This window comes from Pteropus medius, unplaced genomic scaffold (assembly GCF_902729225.1).
Source record: "Pteropus medius unplaced genomic scaffold, Ma_sr-lr_union100, whole genome shotgun sequence".
Lineage (NCBI taxonomy): Eukaryota > Metazoa > Chordata > Mammalia > Chiroptera > Pteropodidae > Pteropus > Pteropus medius.
In genome coordinates, this window is record NW_024349800.1 from 50,232,572 (window position 1) to 50,254,778 (window position 22,207).

Sequence of the window (22,207 nt, forward strand, 5' to 3'; positions counted from 1 at the left end):
TCACTTCACTCATATGCTAGTCTCCAAATATCTATAGAACACAGCAGCAGGCATTGACAGGCCGAAAGCAGGTAGTGGAAGGGTGGCCACTGGCAGCAAGCCTGCGAATAAAGGAAGCCCCTGCCAGCCGCCTCCTTCAGCAGGAGCATTCCTCAGTGGCAGGACCCAGCGTCTGTGCCAAAGAAAACCGTCCCAACTGCCCCAAGGGGACTGGAGGCTGCTGATCCTTGCTTCATCTCTTTCACCATCTCGGAACTGTAAAATCTAAATAAACACCAATCACGTTTGGCAACAATCAACTTCCAGCTGAACCAACTCCAGCACAGCCTTTACACTAAGTCTAGTGGCTTTTACCAGTAAACAGTGCAGCTCTTCAAAGCCAAGCACACCCAGAGTAATCACAAACTCAGCTCCCAAGGAAAGGCCATGTCGCTGGTGGCCATTCTACTTGGCAAGTGGGTTCACGGAGGTGACACTGGTGCCCTTTCTCTCGAAGAATAAGCTTTTACTTTTTTAATTAGCAGGATCCCATTGGCCAGCATGGACTACGCCTTGCTGACCCACTAAGAGAGGACCCATTTGCCAGCTGGCCAGCACTGAGGCATGGCCCGGCTGTGAATGGCCCCAAGAGGTCTGAAGGCTGTCCCCCAGCAATACTCCTGAGAGCTGGTCCACTCCTGCCTCCAGGCCACATCTGGCCTGGCCAGAGTTGTCACAAGCAACAGCAGGTACTAGATCTATTGGGGTGATCACTTCGTAAAGCATATAAATGTCTAATCACTATGTTCTACGCCTGAAACTAATATTATATTGTATGTCAACTGTAACTGAAAAACAAACCAAAAAAAAAAAAATTATTAAAAAAAAAAAGAAAAAGCAACAGCAGAAAGTTGGCAAAGCCACCCGCCAGGAGTCCCTCTGCCACAGCCGCTCACCGACTCATCACACAGGAGCATCAAGATCCTTCTGGTAGTTTTTGCTGAAACTTGCTTTGGCAGGTCCAGGTAAGACTCTGGTTCTGAGGCAGTCTCTTCTGCCCACTCTTCTTCTGCAGATGGAACGTAGAGAGAAGAGAGGGAGGGAGAGGAAAAGATCATTCCTTGGGCTTTTTGACTTTGAGAAACAGTCAAATAGCTTTCCTTGAGAAAATTCACTTCTTAAAAAGTCTCTTTCGCTGAAGAAAACCTATTATTTTAAAAACAAACAAAAAAAAGACGTTAAGGGTTGGAAAAAGAGACCACCTGGAGAATTCTGTCATTCTTGGACAGCCTATCCACCTCACTTTTCCAAACTTCACCTACCCGAAAATATCATACTCAGAATCCAGCCATGACCAGGAAGGGGGTGCTCCAGAGTGCGTGTACCTATTTAATTTTATTTTAGAGATAAATCTAGCACATCTACTATATGGTTTCTAAACCTGGAGCAGATTAGAAGCAGTCAACTAAAAGGCTGCCTCATAGAAGAATATTATCAGTAAGAACTGGTAGCCGATAGCAAGAGCCAAAATTTTTCTTAATGTGTTCTACACTACACATTCTTCGCCCAAAAATAGGAATAAAAGTCATTATACTATCCAGGCTTTACTAGTTGTTCAAAAGATAAAATGAGATAATATGTATGAAAATATTTTGAAAAATACAAGATATCAAACTACTGGTGGGAACGTAAAACAGTACCCATCCCTATGGAGCAATATCCAGTAAAATTACAGAGGCATTTACCCTTTGATGCAGCACCCCTAGATCCAGGGGTCTAGCCCAACAATTCACTAGCAAAAACATGAAAACACAAATGCACAAAGCTATTTATTATGGCGATGTTTGTAATGGCAAAAACAGACAAAAACTGGAAATATCCCACATGAGCATCAACAGAGAGGACTATTTGAATAAATTACGGCACAGCCACACACCAGAGTATCACATGAAAAAGGAACAAAGATTATTTCTTCTTACTGCTACGGACTGGTCTCCAGGGTATACTACAAGTAAAAAAAAGCAAAATGGAGAAAAGCATATGTTCTCATTTACCTAAAAAATGGGTTTATATAAACAAGTACACATATTTGTTTATAATTTTAAAAAGCGATGAAAAGATAAACCATAAATTTTTAAATAGTTACCTAGAAGAGAGAGATGGAATGGAGTGGAGAGGATAAAAGCCACACTTTTGGGGTATACCTTGCTTTGTACATTTGACTTTGAAAACATGTAAATATTTTACATAATTGTAAAATAAAATAAAATTGTAAAAGTCGATCCCAAATATCAAAAGTAAACAAGACAAAAAGACTTAAATGTGTATTCGGTTGCTGACATAACCACATAAAAACTGGTCCAAGTAGCTTTAAAAGATAGCAATCTGTCTGTACATACCCAGTGGAACATATCTTAAGAGCAGAAAGAACTGCAAAAAAATTTAAACTCTTTTTAGTAATCATTTGTTAGTGGTAGGGTTGATATTTTATTCTGAGACTGTTTTATGGTACTGACAACAGGAAGAGACTCTCATTGGCCAAAAATGAGACAATTTGAGCATCAGTAAGGAAAATAATGTCACTAAACCAAAACATATCAAATTTGTTTAAATCTATGTGTTCATAATGATGCTTTTTAAAAAGTAGAACCTCATTGGTGATCTTTGAAAGATACTAGAGACCCAATCTATTCATTCTGTATACTGGTAAAGAAAGAATAAGCATCTATCCTTCTGTCTGTACAAACTATATCTCAAAGTAACAAAAAGCTGATGAGGGGAAGATTCTCTTTTCGGAAGTGTTCCAGCTAATGAATCATGACATTACGATAGAATTTAGAATATCACCATTTTGCAATCCCTAATGCAATTAATGGATCTTAGACGATAATTATCAATGGTTGCTAACATTACAAAAAGAGAGACAACCTGACCTTAGTTTATCTCAATGGAGATACACAACAGTATATTTAGCAAAAATAAAATGAACCTGAATCCAAACAAGCTTCTAAATCTAACTTCCAGTTTATAATACAGAGTAGGGGACAAAGCTGTAAATTAGAGACTTAAAAGCCATATCAGCCAATCGTGCTCCAGGGACCTCTCAGCCCTGAGGCCTCTTCCCCTTCTCTGAATTTCAGTTTCCTTATCTGGAAAATGAATGGGTTGCTCTACGACCCTATGACTCTGTTCCAGTCACCTGTTTGCATCAGCACTTCTTCTAATATTTGTGTGGCGGACTTCTGCGGCTGCTGAGATATAGGCCCCACATTCTTCAGGAACCAGAAATCAGGCGCCGTCCAAGGGAGCCCCAGATGATGTGTGTGGATGATCCTGTCCACATTAAAGGCTCTGTTTATCAGATCCTTTGCCTCCTCTTCATTCATGAGCCAAATCTCCCGAAACTTCTCATCATCAATAAGAGCAAAATGCCTGTGAAGGAGAGTTACTGAGCATGGCCAGCTGACCCCAGGGCCTGGCTGGGGTCCCTTCAATTAGCAGCAGGGAAAGAACCAAGGCAGAGCCGTGGTAAATTCTGGGCCTGTCCTAGTCCCCGGGCCACTGAACCTCACCTACGATAGATTGAAAGCCATCCCGGTAGGTCTCTAGAAAAGGTAGGTGGCGTACAAATCAAGGTACAAGGAAGGTAGCACAAATGATTCTTCAGTGCCCTGGTCCAGCTCCCAAAAAGCTGGTGATATCAAAGTCTAATGAAATCACGGCAATCTCTATCCTAGCACCCAAGCCCCTAACATACCTCATGGCTTTCTGGAGCTCCTTGAATTGCATCACAAGGCGTTTGTAGTCTAAGGTTAGTGACTGGTTATCCTCCTGAAACTGCTTTATCTGCTTGGCATATTTTAACCTCAGATTATTAAGTATATCGTGCAGGCTGGGTTAAAGAGAAAAAAAAAAGGTTAGTCTGCTGTTGAATAGAGGGTGTAATGTTCCTTTCATCTACTTCACTCAGTTCTACAGAACCCAAGATCAGATTTGTGGAAGGGCAGAAAACCCTCCCATATATTCCAAAGCACGGCTCCAGTTACGAGCAAGGAAAGGAAGGCACTGGGAGGTAACGGGATTGTCCAGAACTAAATGCATTTAAAACGGTCCAGAAGCCCAAATCTACTCAAGAGTGTGACCGAATCTTCCTCAACACATTTGTCAGTGTCCCTACCTATTACCGACCTCATATATTTAAATAATCTATCTCGACTTCTGACCTTATGAAATAAGGCAGATAGAAGGGAAAAATTAAAACCGCACATCACAAGCCTCTGATATATGAGTCCTTCATTCTCAAAGAGCTGATACTATTAACAGGTACAATAACTCATTCATTCATTCACTCACTCATGTACTCATTCATTTATCAAACATGAAAGGTCTCTTTTTGTGCCAAAGATATGTTTGAATACAAAGATGAAGTAAAAGATATCTTCAAATACAAAGCACTACTGAGACGGGACATCACTTGTAAAATTCTTAATCTTTTAGCAGGAAATGAAATGGGACATCTCTTGCAGAGTTAATCTTTTTAGTAAACCTAGTTACGTTTTCTTCCCTCTTTTCTTTGGAAAAAGGCCCTCTCCCTCAAATCCTGATAATTGCCCTCTGGCTATTGATAAGGGTCATCAGCCCATTGTTAAGCAGAAATGGTGTTAAGTCAGACAGGGCCCTTGGAGTCTGAGAGGGGAGGAGACTTTAGGCCAAAGGTCTTTTTTTTACTCTTTAAGAAATATATTAACCAAGCCCGGTTTCCCTTTACGCGCTTAATAGGCAAATCAATAATAGAAATTAATAGATATATGATTTAAATAATAAGTCTGTATCTTCTTTTCCTTGTCTAGGGACGGAGGTGGCACTTCAGCAAGAAACCCAAGACCCCACCCTGACTGAGGCAGAAAGGGAAAGAGCTCCATGAAACCCCTGTAGGCAGGGACTACGGCCATTCTCAGCAGGAAGCAGATACAGAAAAAGAGATCTCCTGTCCCTCAACAACCATACCAATAATGAGGGAGTTCATGGTTCTTAGAAAAGAGTTAGTAAGGAAAGTTAGTTAGGGGATTTTTGGGTCTGCCTGCAAAGACACTGAGGTCATCCTATCCTAGAAGGGGTCCGTCCTAATCCGCCCACAATTAAGCAAGCCAGAAGGCATTTTTTTTAACTCTCACAAAGAAACCAGTAGGCAGAGATTTAGGTACCAGTTTAAGCCAGTCACTCACACCTGCGCAATGAAGACCCCAACAACCTTCAACTCACCTGAGCTTCATTATACCATCATTATAATACGATGTATATGCCCGGAAGTTCATTAATATCATTATAACACTGAATTCTGGGAACAAACATGTAGAAAGACTGACTGAGTCCTGTCCATCTTAGTTGTCAATCAAGGAAGCCCACTCAAAGTCACCACCCACAACAAAAAGGCATAAAAACCTCAAAGTCTTTGTTGCCAGGCCTTTTGAGCCATGCTTCTCTTGCTCAAGGCTCGCTTGCACGTCTGGAAGCGTACTTTCTCTTCTAATAAAACTTTTCTTTTCTACTGTATTTTGGTGTCTGGCTCAATTCTTTGTTGAAGACATCAAAAACCTGGACAACGCGCCGGGAGAAGATCCCCAATCTGGTAACACTACCAGTCCAATCAGAGACGAAGACAAACATTAATTCTAGTACAGTGTTAAAAATGCTACAGGAGCATTTTACACAGGCTGCCAAGGAAGCCCAGAGGTGAGGCACCTCACTTACCCTGGCTGAGAGGGGAAGAGCGTGGTCAAAGTTTCCAGCACAGTGAAAGACGGTTATAACCTGGCCAACAGCACTGTGAATCCAGGCAGGTCACGGCTCCCCACCTCGCTGCTAACAGGAGTTCTGTGCATGGAAACTTGTCCCATAAAATATGCATGGCAGACACAACTCTGAGACCCAGCACCATACTTCAGACTCCAGACTACTGAAAAGGTATCTTATGTCAGTGTCCCATTTGCCCAGAAATAGAGAAGTTGAAGGTGAACATATTTTAAGTTTAAAATTTTGAAAAATAAAATTCTCCCCTCTAAGGATTATTCTGAAATAATCAGGTCTCTAAAACACAAACACTGATCACTCGTATTCATCCTCAATAACATGCAAAAATTATTTAACTATGTCTCTGATAAAAAAGAAATACCCAATTCATTTTCTTAACTACAGCATTCTGTGAGGCTTTCTTACCACATACAGGTGTCACAAAAAATGTTTAAGTAGCCATGTGTTTTGTTTTGTTTTGTTTCGTTTTAGTGTCATTTAATAAAAGAGGGTCTATGTATCATCTAATCATAGAGGCTAATAAAACAAAAACAAACTCCAGGTGCATGCAGAAGGTCTGAGCAAGGTCGTAAGACAAGGAATGGACAAGAAAGGATGGCTGCAAGGAGAGGCTCACCAAAAAGCCAAGTCCTTAGCGACTGGCTGAGGCCAGAGATGAAGGAGAATGAGGTGGAAGACTGGAAAACTGGCAAGGTGGGCAAGGCTGGGTTCAGAAACCAGAAGCCAGAAATGACAGTGACTCCCCCATTGAAAGGGCTGCTGGCAGTTCCAGATAAAGCAAGGAGCTGAGGTCAGGCTTTGGAATATGAAGTTGGTAGTCATCAACAAAGAGGTGACAGTCAAAGCCATGAGACTGATGTACAGGGCACTAGAATAAAAATAAAAAGCAAAGGGGTAAAATGCTTTCTAGGATGTCCTGTCAGGCAAGAAAAAGCAGAACCACCCAAGGAAACAAATTAGAAATAAATTGAGAAAGAAGAGCAAATATTTTAAGAGTCATGAAAACCAAAGGAGAAGAGTTCTGAGATTCAGTATCCAATAATAGAACAAGGCCCAAGAAAAAGCCACGGCGCTCGGTTAGAATGGCATCACTGGTATCCCAGAGGGGACTTTTGGACCAATTCTGGGGTCATAGGTCAAATTATGAATGGGGGTGAGGGAGGGAGGGGCAAGTGACGAAGAAAGGAAAATGGCCGTGGAAGTGAGAATAAAGACAGCGCTCGCCGTGAAGCAGCAGGGTCGGTTGAAGGGCTTTTCAAGATAAGGGAAACCAGGTAAGTCATTTGGAAGAGCCGGTGAAGACGGGGTGGTGGGGATGATGCCGCTCACCTTTCTGCACGTGGATCAAACGGAGGCTCTGCCTCCCGCACCTCCTCCTACCTCTCGTCTTACAAACTTGCCTTCCTCCCACTATGCAACCTCTTCCTCAAACATCTCCTTTTCCTATTCCTCCCTCCTTGCCTCAAACTTGCCACATTCCCAGTTCTCCTCTGTCTACCCTGGAGGCGACTTTTAACTCCTTTCTGCCAATTCACCCCTTCGCTATTTCACTTCTTCAGGAAGTCTTCCCAGATAATCCCCTCTTGCTATACTGATTTGTGTCTGTCTTTGCTGTTCCCCTATCTAGTATGATGCATATAGTGGGATTTTTCCATAAATATTAGCTGCTAACTACTCTCATTCATCTCAGATAATCAGGCTTAAGATACCAGTTCACTTATTCAGTATCGTCTTATATTATAAGTAACTATTAAAAGGTCAACAGTGTTTCTCTATACACCCCACATTTGTCCAAAATGTGTCACAAATGTACAAGTGAAAGAATTCATAAACTGTAATAGGCTGTGTGGGCTTTGGGGAAAAATCCTCAACAAAGATTAAATAAAACATCTTATTCGACTCTGATCCTCAGAGCCTCACACAATGGTTTGGAACTTAGGAGACAATTCTTAGAGGAAGAGAGAGAAGAGGGATAGAAAGAGACGGGAAAGAAGGGAGGGAAGGGGAAGGACAGGTGAGAAGTTCCGAGTAGCAGTTATCTTTCAGTAGCTTATGGTACTGGGATTAAGCGTAAGGAAAAATGACTGTGTTTGAAGCGATGTGGTGTGTGTATACACATACATCTCTGATTTTATTTAAAGACCAAAATAAGCTGTATAAACATTACCTTGTTTGGTACTGCCTGTGTCCCTGGTATAAAGAATCATAAGTTGGTTATATTTTAGAGTAACACGGGAAGATGAGCCCTAAGATATTAAAACATATTCTAGTGCCCTAATAATTAAAACAGTGTAGTACTAAGATCTGAAAAGACAAAATAGACAATGGAACAGAAAAGACCCAAATATATATAGAAATTATGTAATAAAGTTGACATCTACAATCAGTAAGGAATGGTATTAGGATAATCATTAGCCATTTGGGAAAAACTGAGAATTGAATTCATATCTCGCATTACACGCTAAGATCAAGTCCAAATAGATCAAAAGTTTAAGTGTAAAATGAAACTATGAATACATCACTGGAAAATGTGGGACAATTCCTTTATAACCTCAGGGAAGGCATTTCTAACTATGAGTTAAAATGAGGCCATAAAGGAGAATACTGACAAATTCACTAACATGGAGATTTAAAATATTTGCATTGCAAAAATCCACAAAGTCAAACAGCAAACTATTTAAAAATATTTGCGATTCCTATAACAAAAGGCTAATCCTCCTAATATGTAAGGAGTACCTAAAAACTGATGAAAGACCAACAACCCCAGAAGAAAAGTAGACATGGTATATTCATACATAATACATAATTCACGAAGAAGACAATACCAAATGACTCCTACACCTGTCAAACTATGTCCAATTTCATGCACAAGAGACCTACAAAATAAAAATACACTGATACCATTCTCACTTATACTACTGATGAACGGCCAAGGCTGTGGGGAGTTAAGTACTCTCATTCATTGCTGTTGGGAGCATAAATCGGTACAACTCCTAAGAACAATTTGGCAATATCTATCAAAATCACAAATGCATTCATTACCCTAACCTATGGTTAATCCTAGCGTCACTAATGGTGGATCAACTAGATAATACAATGTCTTCCATTATGATGCAATATGACGCACACACTCTGACCTATGAAATATTCTGGTCAAAATGTGTAAATTGAATGCGTAAGTCTGCAGCTGTAATTTACAATTTAAAGGAAATACAGGGCCAAAGAAACAAGTAAATGTAAAAATTCAAATCCACAAAGTGTGATATTCTGTAAGATAAATGGCCCAGTCGGTTGAACAAATAACTGGTTCCATACCCTCACCACACATACACATACACATACACACACACACACACACACACACACACAAGAAAAGAATATACAGTAACTATATAAGTAAGTAATATTTAAAAAGGGGGATTTTATCAGGCAGAGGGGTGGGGCTAGGGGGACCTTGATAAGCCAGAGACTTAAGGAAATTAATTTAACAACCTGATACAGTTCCTGGTCCAAGATGAGACACTAGTTTGGACAAACACACTACAAAGACTCTCTTTGTGCAACTGAAGAAATCTGAATGTGATCAAGATATTTAGATAAAATGAAATTTTACAGAAATAGAAAGGCAGAGGTGGTTGACTTTTTTAAAAAGGCAGATTACAAAACAATAGTTACAGTAGGATGGCATATCTATATTTGTATCTATCTATCTGTCTATCTATGTACAGACATCCAGAAAGATGTACATTCTATCTCTAGTATAAGGAATATGGTGTTTTCATGTTTTTATCTTACTTTTGCTTCTAGCATTTTCCAATTTTCTATAATGCTTCTGTAATAACAATATACATTTGTTGATATTATTTGCAATAGCAAAAGATGAGCAGCAGTCTAAACGTCCATCAATAGAGGCATCATCAGCATATCTATGCAGTGGAGTACAAGGCAGTTTAAAAAATAATGTGAAAACTCTCTATGAACTGGTATGGAAACATTCTCAACATACAGAACAGTATGTATAGAATGCTATCATTTGTGTAAAAGCAGAGGGGATGAGAATATTTGTGTGTGTTTTGTACATGCATAAAGAAATTCTGGACAAAACAAATAATGAGAAAGAGGAACCAGACAAATGGCTGGGAGACAGACTTTTTGCTATATATTCTTTTTAAGGAGGTGGGGGAGAGTAGGACCAGTTAAATGTACTATCTTTTCAAAAAAAAAAAAACCCTTTTAATAAGAGCTAGTTATATTTTTAACAGTTCCTACTTCCGTAAAGGAGAAGAGTACATGCTCATTCCTGTTTTCAGCATGGAAGCGCCCAGAAGAATTATGTTCTGCATGCATGCTATCTTACCGATTGATCTTCCTCTTCTGCTGAGATTTAATCACTGTACTTTCTTCATCTCTCTTCTTCAGCACCTGGAAGTTATACTCTAACTTCTCTTGATTTAGCTGATAAGTTGCTTTCATTTGCTGAAGCTGTTGCTCAAGAATCTGAAGTTAAAGTTAAAAAAAATAATAATATTCATTGGCTCTGGTATAAAGTGTTATGCCTGAAGGTCCCTGGTAGTTTATTCTGGAGTCATAGAAGAAGAACCTTAAGGACAAGTGCCATCACCTGAATTCTTAGAAAATCTATCATTAGAGGCAAATTAAAGGCCAACCTGAAAAAATATAAATCGTTCAGCTGCAAACTAAATCCTACACACCTAAAACCTAAGAGAGATCACAGAGCTTTCAAGTCCAGCTCCCCCTGGCATTCAGCTCCAGACCCTTTGGCGCCCCACTAGAAATACCATAAAAGTTAATATTGCCACAAAAACTCACAGTGTTCCCACTCTGACCTTCGGTTGGAGGTGTTAGTATTTAGCAAATCATGTCCATTTTAAGGGAGGAAAGACACAATCATCCTTACTTTTTGGATTTCCATTAGCTATATTCGTTCATTCAGCAAATATTTATTGAGTGCCTAACATAAGTCAGACACTTTACTAGGTGTCGGTGAAAAAGGCGCAGTCCTGCCCTGTCTAGAAGAGGGACAGATAACAAACACTGGTGACAAGAGAGGGGTAAGCACAGAATGGTACGGGACCAATGAGAGGAGCGCTCTGTGGCCAGGGCAGGCATCCCTGAAAAGATGACATCAGCGTGCCTGATCCTGGAGAATGGGTAGGAGTTACCTGGGTGGACACCTGAGAGGAGAGAGTTCTGCAGAGAGGTGCTCTGGGGAAACCCCAGGCAGTTTAAGATGTGATGTATGAGGCAGGGGATGATCAGAAATGAGGCTGAGGGCCTACCAAGAGCAGCAGGGCCTGACCAAGGTAGGAATTTAACACTTTATCCTGAAGGCGATGGAAGGCCACTGAAGATGCTCAGCAGGAGAACGGAGTGATCAGTCCAGGCATGCAGAAACATCACTCTTGACAGTGGTGAAAAAAAGAGCAGAGAGGGGTAAAGCTGGAGGCAGAGCAGATAGACAGGCCTGCTCCGGCCTCTCCTGAGTGGAATGGAGGAAGGAGGCTGCAATTAAGTGTAACGAGATCTTGATAAAGCAGACACGTGACATATGTTTGAACATGTTCTATCAAGACTCCTTCCCATCTCCCACCACCAGACCTTTGCCAAGGAATCAACAGAGAAAGGAATTCCAGGCAACAATCACTACCCTTCTTTGAATCATCCTCAAGGAAGGTAACTGGCCAGGTGATGCCAAAGACAAAAAAGGCTCAGACACAGCATCAGAGGGTGAGTCATTTCCACATTCCCCACATCGTAACCAAGGGAATCAGTGATGATGTCCTGAAACATCTATTCTTTAACAGGTGGTCAGTGAAGAACCATACTGGTCACTGGGATGATAACTAATTGTACCTCTCAATTTCTCTACTTGTTTAGTAAAATTTTTATTTACTTTTTTCAGTTATATGCTTTTCTTTGTAAAAACTTTTCCTGATTGTGAAAGTTATATTCGCTTATTGTAGAAGATGCGGAAAGTACAGTAAAGGAAAAAGAAGAAGACATAGAAGGGGGTGAAAAAATTACCTATAATTTTACCGTCCCAAGGCAATTTCTGTTAACATATTGGCATGTTCCTTCCAGTGTTCTTTACATGGTTGAGATCAAACCCTACCTAAAATTTCATACACAACTTTCCTCACAAAATATTACAACATAAGAATTTTCCATGTTGGTAGTTTTATTAACATAATTTTAATGGTAATTTATCATATATGAAATAGGTATGATATGTTCATTTCTCTACATTTGTACGTTTATGTTATATTGATAATTTTCATTATAAAATAATGCTGGGAAAAATTATATATAAAATTTGGAGGGTATTTTGTTTATTTCCTTAAGACAGATTCTCAGAAGTGAAATTACTAGGTCAAAGGCTCTCAATAAATTGCTTTGCAAAGAGTAATTCATAGTTCACCCTCCCACTGGCTACATGTGCAAGTGCCCAGGTCACAACCTGTCTTCACTGAGCATTGCATAAGGCAGGCTGAGAAGCTCTAGGTGCAGGCCCAGCCCTTGGGCAGGGTACTTGGGGTGGGGCAGGGGAGCCGCTGAGAGCTGCACCCAACTTTTCCTAAGCATGATCAAAACTTAACTTCAAAATTTCTGATTTGAACAACATCCCACAGGGCCTATGGAGGTGCTGACAGTGCAGGCTCATTTCAAGTGCAATTATCCCAGCTAGTCCCAGGCTGAGTGGCTTTCAGCCCTGTACCCCTCTAAGGATGGCCAAATGTCTGGTAGGGAAAGGGACTCTCTGCAGCTTTCTGCAAAGTCACAATGATTTGTGTCCCTATGTTCCAAATGAAACCAGCCTTATTACTCCTAATGTGACCGGCCCTGGACATGGGAGAGGTCAATGGTCTATGAGGTGGCTCAGCACAAAGTCCGGTAAAAAAGCTCCACGTTGGACGGTGACAATCTTAGAAAGTATGAACAAACAGAGAAGGACAGCCACCAGAGCTGCTCTGGATTTGGAATGATAATGAATAGCTGTCCCGGGCTTCCCTGGGCCTGATTATCTGGGGGCCCAAGACCGAGAGTGCCAGGGTATCTTCTCGGATGCCTTGCATCCAGGGACCTCCTCCTCCTCCTCATAGCTTTGCAATAAGCCCTCATCTCTAAGATGGCACTTCCCAAACTTATCTAACCACAAAATATAACAGTGAGAATGTGTGAGTTATAAAAGCAAGCTCTAGCATGCAAACTTTCATGTAAATTTCATTCTGCAAGACAGATTATTATATCAAAATAACTGTAATAATTATGTAAATGGACTCTATTTTTCCTATATAATACATCTTGAAAGAAAAAAGGTCACTGGCATCACTTTTTTTAGTTTTGTGAAACTACCACTAATATCTCCCTAGCTGAATACAGTTTACAAAACTCTGAACTAATTAGGTCATGTCTTTTTCCTTATGATCTGAAAGAACTTAAATCTGTGATGATTTTCTAGGCAAATAATAATAGTAAACTCTCACCTGATTTTTTAAATTCATATCTCTTTGCTTCTGCATGCAGTTGAATATTTATGCATGATTTTATCTCCTCTTGTGGAAAACGCTTGTTCCTGCTCTTTGCTGGAGTATGTTCTTAGAGGACCGATGCCTGGAGGCACTAGCCATACGACATTCACCGGGCTTACCATCTCCACCAGATCACAGATCAGTCACTCCTTCATCTCAGCTCTGTCTCCAGACAACCTCTGGAGGCTCCAGTTCGTGACGCCACTTAGGAGCTATTGGCAGTGCTGTCTCTGAACTCAGAACAAGTAATAATCTTGTTCCTCTTACAGTACAGAGGCTAGCGCAGGCAATAACATGAATTACACTACTCATTACTTGTTTGCAATACCTATGCTCACCATAATTTGAGTAACAGTGACACTCTTAATTATCTCAGGTTTTAATCTCAATATATAGCTGTTCTTGATTGTCATACAATAAATATAGTTTTATATTTTTGAATTATAATTGATTTTATTAAATGTCTCTGCTTATTATTCAATTATCCAAAGATATCTTACAAAGTTGTACTTTATGTTCCCAAGACTAATGGCACTAATTATGTTTAGTTTTTGTGAATAATTTATAAATATTACAATCTAACCAACCACAAAGTCCCTCAGTGTTACAGGTATGGCAGGAGTTGATGACACCTTCTGTCTCTTACCTGAAGCAGCACTAGCTTCACCACAGCTGCTTTGGGGTGACATCTGCCCACAGGGCTCAGAAAACCCACTGCCATCAATGCCTCAGCAGAATACAAATTTAAAATAGCCTTTCCCTCTGGCCTTCTCCACTGACTTCAGAGAGCCAGTGAGCCTCTTCATCACTAACCTCAGTCCTAGGATGGGACCTGGATTCCATTTTGGAACCGCAGAATAACAATTTCATATCCAGCCTACACTCTTGCTTACCCTTTTCTTCCCAATGACTAACTCATGTATACTATTTATGTGGCTCACTCTCTCTCTCCCCCCTCCACTCCATCCTTCCCTCCCTCTCTCCCTCCCTCTCTCTTTCTTTCTTTTTATGTAACTTTCTTTTTTACTCAAAAGATTATAAGCTCATTGAGGGCAGGGACTATATCTTGCTTATCTTCATGCTTTGCAAATGTAAGTTCACAATATTTGTTAAATAAATAACTCAAATTTAATGTTTTGTGATCAATATTCTGGTATTAAAAGTAACAGCCCCTAAAGTTGAACTAAAACCATTTTACAATTTTTTTATTTTTTGTGCCTATGGAACCTAGTCTTCCTAGGTGGTCTCCCATCCAAGTACTAACTAGGCCTGACCCTGCTTAGCTTCCCAAGATCAGACAGGCTTGTTCAGGGTGACATGGCCATAAACCACAGACCATGGCTCCTCTGGGGAGTGAACCCAGGGCCTTCTGCAGATGAAGCAGACGTACTAACCGCTACACTATGGAACCACGTCCCTGTTTACAATTTTAAATGAGCACATAAGGCCTGAAAAAAACAACAACAACAACAACCTTTTACTTCCTGCGTTAAGAACTAAGTTTTTCTAACAGTTTTATTTGGCAGGGTTGGGGGCGCGGAGGTGGTAAAATCCCTCTGAGTGCATAAAGTTCTTAGGCTTCTCTTTGCTCACTAATCACGTGGCCTTGCTGTCAGTAAGCACTTGGAAAGTACACATTCTTTTCTTCACTGCTTCTACTTTATCCATCAAATTAAACCTATGTATTTTGAATCCTTTCTATTTTTGTGATTTACAAAAATTCTAGTTCCATATTTCGGAACTGATACAGAGCTACGAATTGGTTAGGAAAAGTAAAATCGATGTTGAGCTGCATGCTGTATCTTCCTGACAAAAACAGATGCTACTTGGCTCTAACGCCCAGTGTAAGCACAGCTAAGAGGCACTACATTAAAGTTCAACCTACTAAAATAGTGCACTTATTGCACTAGGGTTTAATGTGATACAGTGCACTCTTGGTTTCCATTCTAACACAGAAAAGAACTGTTATGCAGAGAAACCGCACATACTTTCCCACTCTGAATGTCTCCCCCACCTGCCTCCCAAATACCCACACTCCACCATCAGCCCATCTGGATGGAGGAGCCGAGAGAACCAGGTCTCCCAGTCTCTCTGCCCCTCTGTCCCTCACCTCCTTAGTCTTACCTCCTCCTCCTACCCCCCATAATCTCCCCATGTCCTAGGAATTTTGGGCCTTGTTCGAGCATTTGAAGATTGAATTAAGAACAAAGGTTCCACTCCTACAACTCAATAGCAAAAAAAATAAATCACCTGATTAGGAAATGGGCAAAGGACCTGAATAGATATTTCTCAAGATATACAGATGGCCAACGGGTATATGAAAAGGTGCTCAATATCAGTCAACATCAGGGATATGCAAATCAAAACCACAATGAGATATCACCTCAAACCTGTTAGGATGGTTAACATCAAAAAGACAAGAGATAGCAAGTGCTGGTGAACACGTGGAGGAAAGGGAACCCCTTGTGCTCTATTGGTGGGAATGTGAATTTGGTGCGGCCACTATGGAAACGATATGGCAGTTCCTCAAAAAAATTAAAAATAGAATTACCATTTGATCCCGCAGTCCCAATTCTAGGTATAAATCCAAAGGAATTGAAATCCAGATCTTGAAGGGATATCTGCTCCCCCATGTTCACTCCAGCATGAGTCACAATAGCCAAGACTTAGAAACAACCTAAATGTTCAGCCATGAACTAATGGATAAAGAAAATGTAGTATATACATACAATGGATTATTATTCGGCCCTAAAAAATAAGAAGGAAATTCTGTCATTTGCAACAACGTGGATGGACCTAGAGGATATTATGCTAAGTAAAATAAGCCAGACACAGAAAGATCTGCATGATTTCACTTACATGTGGGATCTAAAATAGTCAAACTCATAAAAACAGAGAGTAGAATGTGCTACTGGGGCTGCCAGGGGCTTGGGGTGGGAGAAACAGGAGGTGTTGGTCAAAGGGCACAAAATTTCCAGAGATCTGCTGTACAACAGAGGGCCTGTGATCAACAATGTCGTATTAGATGCTTAAAATTTTACTAAGAGGATAGATCTTATGTTAAGTGCTCTATCACAAAAGAAAAAGCAAAACAAAACAAAAAAGCAAAAAAAAAAAAACCATGAAGTTGCATTATTTCACTGTTTGAGGCCAACAGTGTATAGTTTTGTCACATAAATTATCATAGAACCAAGATAATTTCAGAAAGCTTAACAATAGCCATTTTCATTAAAAGTGTAATGTATGCGGCCCACGTAAGTCGTTCTGCTCTATTAGAGACTCTACTGTTCTTTGTCAGTAACTCTCATTTCCATGAGATTAATATGAGAAAGGCCGAGGAAAATTCTCAAGACTGGTAAAAATTGTAGTCTAATGGCTTTTTAAATTTCACCTGTTATATAAAACTACAAGAGGAGTAAGAACTGAAATTCTACCGGAAGCTATGTGGAAAAGCTTTAGCCTAACATGCTTTACTAGATAAAAACTGAAATGGATAGACCAGGCTTAAATATTAAGATGTAATTATATTACATTTAAATGTAATCAGAGATGTATTTTTATTTTTATTTTTTTTAACTAATGTTGAAACACAGACTTGGAAATAACTTTAGGAACCAGTAACTTTAGGATTCCTCATTCCCACTGCAGGAATCTTTCAGCACCAGAGAGAGACAGTCATTCAGCCTTTGAATACTTTATAAGATAAAGGTCTCTGTTTTGAGAAATGATCAGTTTCTATATTGGATAGTTCTAACTATTAGAAGTTTGTTTCTCATAGTGAGTCAGAATCTGCCCTACAGCAATATCCAATCATCAGTCAGGGGCTCTTTGGAATAACTGGAAAGATAACAGGCTATAGAACCAGAAAGAACTGGGTTTGAACCCAAGGTTTACCATTTACTAGATAAGTAGCCTTGTCACTGAGCCTCCGTTTGCTGGCATATAAAAAATGCTGTAAGTGATTTCTCCCTTTCATTAGTGGGAAGATTAGAAATACAGTGCATTAAGTGCCTGGAATATGGTAGACACTCATTAGATGGTGGCTGCCCTAGTTCTGGTCCTCTGATACAGCTAACTTGCCCCAGGGACATTTTCCCTTTGCTCAGCTAAAATGCACCATTCTCTCAACAATTCCTCACATGTCATGGTTTCCTGACCCCTTTCGGCATCTTGGCAGTTCTCCAGAGCTTTTTAAAGAAAGCATTCCTCTGCATGTATCTTACACATGAGCTCCTTCAGATATGATCATTAAAAAGAAAGCAGATCATTAATAAATATTTGTTAAATGGACCAACACTCAGATATTATTGGTAGACGCTGAGGATGAAACATAGGCAGGTTCCCTCCGTCTGCTCTGCCACCCCGACGCTCGGTCTGAGGAACAAGTCGCACCTGCACATCCTGCTCCAGCTTGATCTTAATCAAGTTGTACTCTTCGAAATCCCATACTCTCTGCTTGTTTAGCTGCTTCTCATAGTCCTCTACCTTCTTGATGCGGTTCATAAGATACTCCAGCTGAAGGCACAGGAAGACAAGGAAGAAAGTCAGGCCCCAACGCTGCCCCGACTCGGTCCTTCAGGGGGGCTGACAAGAGTGACACAGTGAGGGTCTAAAAGTGTGGTGACTCTGAAAAGAGTCTGTCGGCCTTCAGAAGCCCCTATGACCCAAGGCTTTATATTGCTTCATGGGGTCCTACTTCAGAAACTCCAAGAGAAATGCTCCATTAAGGAATTACGTACACGAGGCTATAAAGTACAACATAGGGAATATAGTCAGTAATATTGTAATAACTATGCATGGAGTCAGGTGATCACTTTGTAAAGTATATAAATGTCTAATCGCTATGTTGTATACCTGAAACTATTATATGTCAATGTATGAAAATATGAAAATACTATGTCATCTGTAATTCAAAAAGAAATTTTAAAAAAAGAAATTAAGTACAGACCTAACAATCAGATGTTTGTATTTCTAAAAAAAAAAAAACAAAAAACACTGAATCTTGGTCAAGGTATTTCTTTGTTCTTTTGTTTCTCAAATTTGTCTTAAAGTACCTTCTTGGGCCACAAATATTCATGGCTGGGGAAGATGCCCAGGAAACAAAGGAGAAAATGACAGGGCCATGGACACCACAGCAAGCTGCAAAGATGGCACGCACCACCACCAGACAACTGCCATCTGCAAAGCCACACTGATAAACTAGGAAGTGCAGTCTGCCACAACAAGTGTCTGGCACACAATCCTCCACAAGATACAAAAAGGCCGGCATATTCAGTCACAAGAGCAATCACCCCATGCTCCACCGATGCCCCGACACGCACCCCCACCCCAACCCCTACCTCTTTGGCATTGTGGGCCTGCAGCGCCCGCTCCCATTTCTTCTTATTACTGGTCAGGAGCTCCTGCCGCTCCAACTCAAATGCTTTCTAAGACCAAGAAGGAAAAGGGTGCTTGTGTCTGTTCTGATGAGGCAGGTCCCATAGTATCAAAGCACTCTTAGCTAACAGTGCAAGAAGTGCCATGTCACCAACCACACGAGGTCAAATCCAAATGAAGACTTGCCAATTTATACGCAACCAAATGGCTAAGTAAGGAGTTTGCAGGGAAATCAGTGATATGAAGTCTATATACTTCACACAAGTCTAGAGAGAAAATGTGCCAATTGTCCTGTGGCTTAGCCAATATCTGAGGCAGGGAGCTGCAGGAAAGCCAGTGCCCTTGTTGGCAGTCCCAGGACAAACGCTGTCATATATAATTCAGCCATGACCATAGCTGGTGCATTGCTATGGTTGGGATTCCCGTGAAGCTAAAGCAGCCTGGAGCTCACGACGGGTAGGCCTGGGATGCAGAAATGAGTCTATAACAATCCAAAGAGAGAGGTCTCCCACTCTCTTGGCTCTCTTCTATTTTGAAAAGATCTATGTCTCAATCTCAATGCTTAACATTTCATTCAAATTCAAAGTACTAATTCCTGAATCCTGTTTGCCATGCCCCTTTCCCATTCTCTCATCCCCGACTGCCATAAATAAATGAGATAAACGATGGGTATGGGGCACTAATCTCCCTCCTTTTTTCCTCTTACACTTACCCGCTTTTCTTTTCTTTCAAAGCACTTATCACCACCTGTCAAATTGTATATTTAGTAATTTATCTGTTTATTGTCTAGCTGTCTCCTACCAGAATACAAGCTTTATTGAGACTTTTGTTTTGCTCATGGTTGTATCCCCAGCCCCGGTACAGTGCCTGGCATATAGTAGACACTTGATGAATATCTACTGAATGAGTAAATAAATTAATGAAACCCCAGAGCAGAGACAAAGGACCGAGACATCGGACCGAGACATCTGGGACCCTCCTTAGATGGTGAGGACAGACCCAGCTCTCCTATCAGGGGTCTCCCAGGGCGGAAAGCAGGTCTTTCACACCCTGTTACCTCGATGTGATGGAGCTCCTGACGAAAGTTTTTCATTACGTTCTTCACTTGTTCTTCCATCCTCTCCAGGAGCAGGCAGATGTCATCTGACTGCTTCTTCAAATCCTTCACATATTGGTCATCCTTTGTTTTTAACTCCTAGAAAAAAGCATGTCAAAGTTTGGTCACAAACTAAGACAGAAGCAAGAGGTGCCACGTGCACCCCACCTGAACCACTCTCATCGGCACCTGCGGCCACCAGGAATTACAGCTGTACAGGAGAGAGTGGCTTCAGAAGAGAGTGGGAAGGGCCAGGAGAAAGTGTGAGTGGGCGGTGTGGAGCGGGCTCAGCTCCGGGCAAAGCTCTGAAGGAGCAGCACGGGGTCAGAACCTCAAGTCCTCCTTCCTACAAAGCTCCCTGCAAGCCTCCAGAAAGCCTCCAGAAAGTGCCAGCTGAGCAATTAATGTCCAGGTTCCAACGCAGGAATATACCTACTGCAGAGTAAGTTCCCCTCCTTAACACATAAAATCTGAAACAGCATTTGCTATGAAAGTACATCTTTCTATTAGGAAGCCAGTCATTCTAAAACTCCTACACAAAGCTTTTCTTCTGGTTAAAAGCTGAATGCCTGAGTTGTGCAATGTTCTGAGTAATGAAGTAAGACCTCCACATTCTTCCATTCAGGAAAAGCAAACCTATATCCCAGTTAACCATCCCCCAGCCAGATCCCACATGGCTGCGGTTCAGTAACCCAAGCCTCTTGCCTGCTGTAACTCGTTGATAAGCTTGTTCTTATCTTCTATCAGCCCAGCACAGTGCACCTGCTGGGTGTTGAGCATTTCCCACAGATCCTGAGGAATTCTCTTCTGTTTGCCCTCCTCCCACTTGGCGGTGATTTCATCAAACTTGTCCTGGCTGGTCTTGACTTCGTTCTCCAGCTTTTCAAGCCTGCAAATACAAACATACCGGCCATGCCAGCCAAACTCCGATGCTGCCTTCCAACAGAGCAGGCATGTGCTCCAGCGTCCATAATATAGGGCCCAGGTACCAAGTGCTGCCTCCAGAGGCCCCGCTCCAGATAAACCAAACCAGGCTCTGAGAAATCTTCTTTTAATTCAATAGTTGACCATAAGTAACTGAGACCAAATAAACAAAGCGACACCTAACAAAAACAGATCAACAGTAAAAGCTACATATACATACATACATACATACACACACATATGGATCAAGAGTCAATTTGTCACATATTCCTGAGTAGGATGGTGACACGTAGTAGTTAAACACTTGGTCACTGGAGTCACATGTGTTTGAGTCTTGACTTTGCTAAGTGATTCTCAACTTAACTTCGGCAAACCCCATTTTTCTCATCTGGAGAATGGAGAGGATGAAAGTAAACGCCTTCATGTGGCTGTCATCAGGACTAAATAAGATGACGCTCAGCACAGTAGTCACTTAAAAATGGCACTCATATGATTAATTGTCATTGTCAACGTGACCAAAGTGTCTGGCCATTCTTCTCCCAAGTTATCCATAAATGACCAGTGGAATGTACACAGGGAAATGCCACCATTAGCAATGGAAAATAAGGATGGTCTTTCCAAAAAGCCCAAAGAAACTGTGTGATGAAGTATAGTGAGGATGGGCCTGCATTGAAGGAAGGCCCTGGGGCTGAAATGTGAGGCCCTTTCTGAGCACAGGGGCTGGGGCGGATGCCGGGGACTCTGCTCCTACTCCAAATGACTGTACTTACTTCTAAGAGATTATCTCCAAGAGGACAGACCCTAGGAGGAGGCCCATGCAGGCCTTGAAAGTGTGCTCAGAACCCTCTGGGCTGAGATGGGCTAAAATGGTGAAGTGAGTTGCTCTTCTAATCGAACTGTTATATTGTTGGGCACCCTGAAACCTGGGAATATGGGTGCACACGACAGCCTTCCTGCTAAGGACTGGAGCTCACATTCTATTGTGGGTTCCTGTGACCCTCTGACCCTCTATACTTCAAGCCTCTACTATTCTTTAATACTTGCTACATTGTACATAACACTAAAGTGTTTTGGGTCTGGTCATTCTCATTCATTTAAAACCAGGACAGCCCAATCTACCTTAGCCACATCTCTTTTCATCCTCTACTTCCCTGTCCATACAACCTTCACTATCATGCCATTCCCAAGCAAATCATGTGATCTATGCCTTGTACAAGTTGTTCCCTCTGCCTAAAATGCCCATTCCTCAACTCTTCAAATTCCTATTCATCCTTTACAGCCCAACTCAAATGTCACCTTCTCTGGAGTTTCCTCTAATCTCTCCAGAGAGAATTAAAGGACTCCTCATATGTGTTTCCACGAGTCCTGACACATATCTTCATTTTAACATAAATCATGGTTGGGTGTTTCCATGTCTATCTCAACTAGACTGTGAACACCAAGACCAGAGACCAAGTTCACTTCTTTTTGT

The 22,207-nt window shown here is 41.2% G+C and overlaps 1 protein-coding gene across 5 annotated transcripts in view; it reads right to left on the bottom strand.

Moving 5' to 3' along the window:
* DRC1 (dynein regulatory complex subunit 1) overlaps nt 1-22,207 on the bottom strand; it is a 35,516-nt gene that overhangs the window by 6,154 nt on the left and 7,155 nt on the right. For 3 of the 5 annotated variants that reach the window (XM_039887621.1, XM_039887619.1, XM_039887618.1), the window contains exons 4-11: nt 20,518-20,701; nt 19,774-19,911; nt 18,680-18,766; nt 17,733-17,855; nt 10,148-10,287; nt 3,737-3,871; nt 3,179-3,411; nt 936-1,048 (exon numbers count right to left, since the gene is read on the bottom strand). In XM_039887621.1, coding sequence (XP_039743555.1) covers nt 936-1,048; nt 3,179-3,411; nt 3,737-3,871; nt 10,148-10,287; nt 17,733-17,855; nt 18,680-18,766; nt 19,774-19,911; nt 20,518-20,701 — 1,153 coding nt within the window. The remainder of the gene's footprint in view (nt 1-935; nt 1,049-3,178; nt 3,412-3,736; nt 3,872-10,147; nt 10,288-17,732; nt 17,856-18,679; nt 18,767-19,773; nt 19,912-20,517; nt 20,702-22,207) is intronic. The other 2 variants (XM_039887620.1, XM_039887622.1) reach the window with 2 other exon arrangements.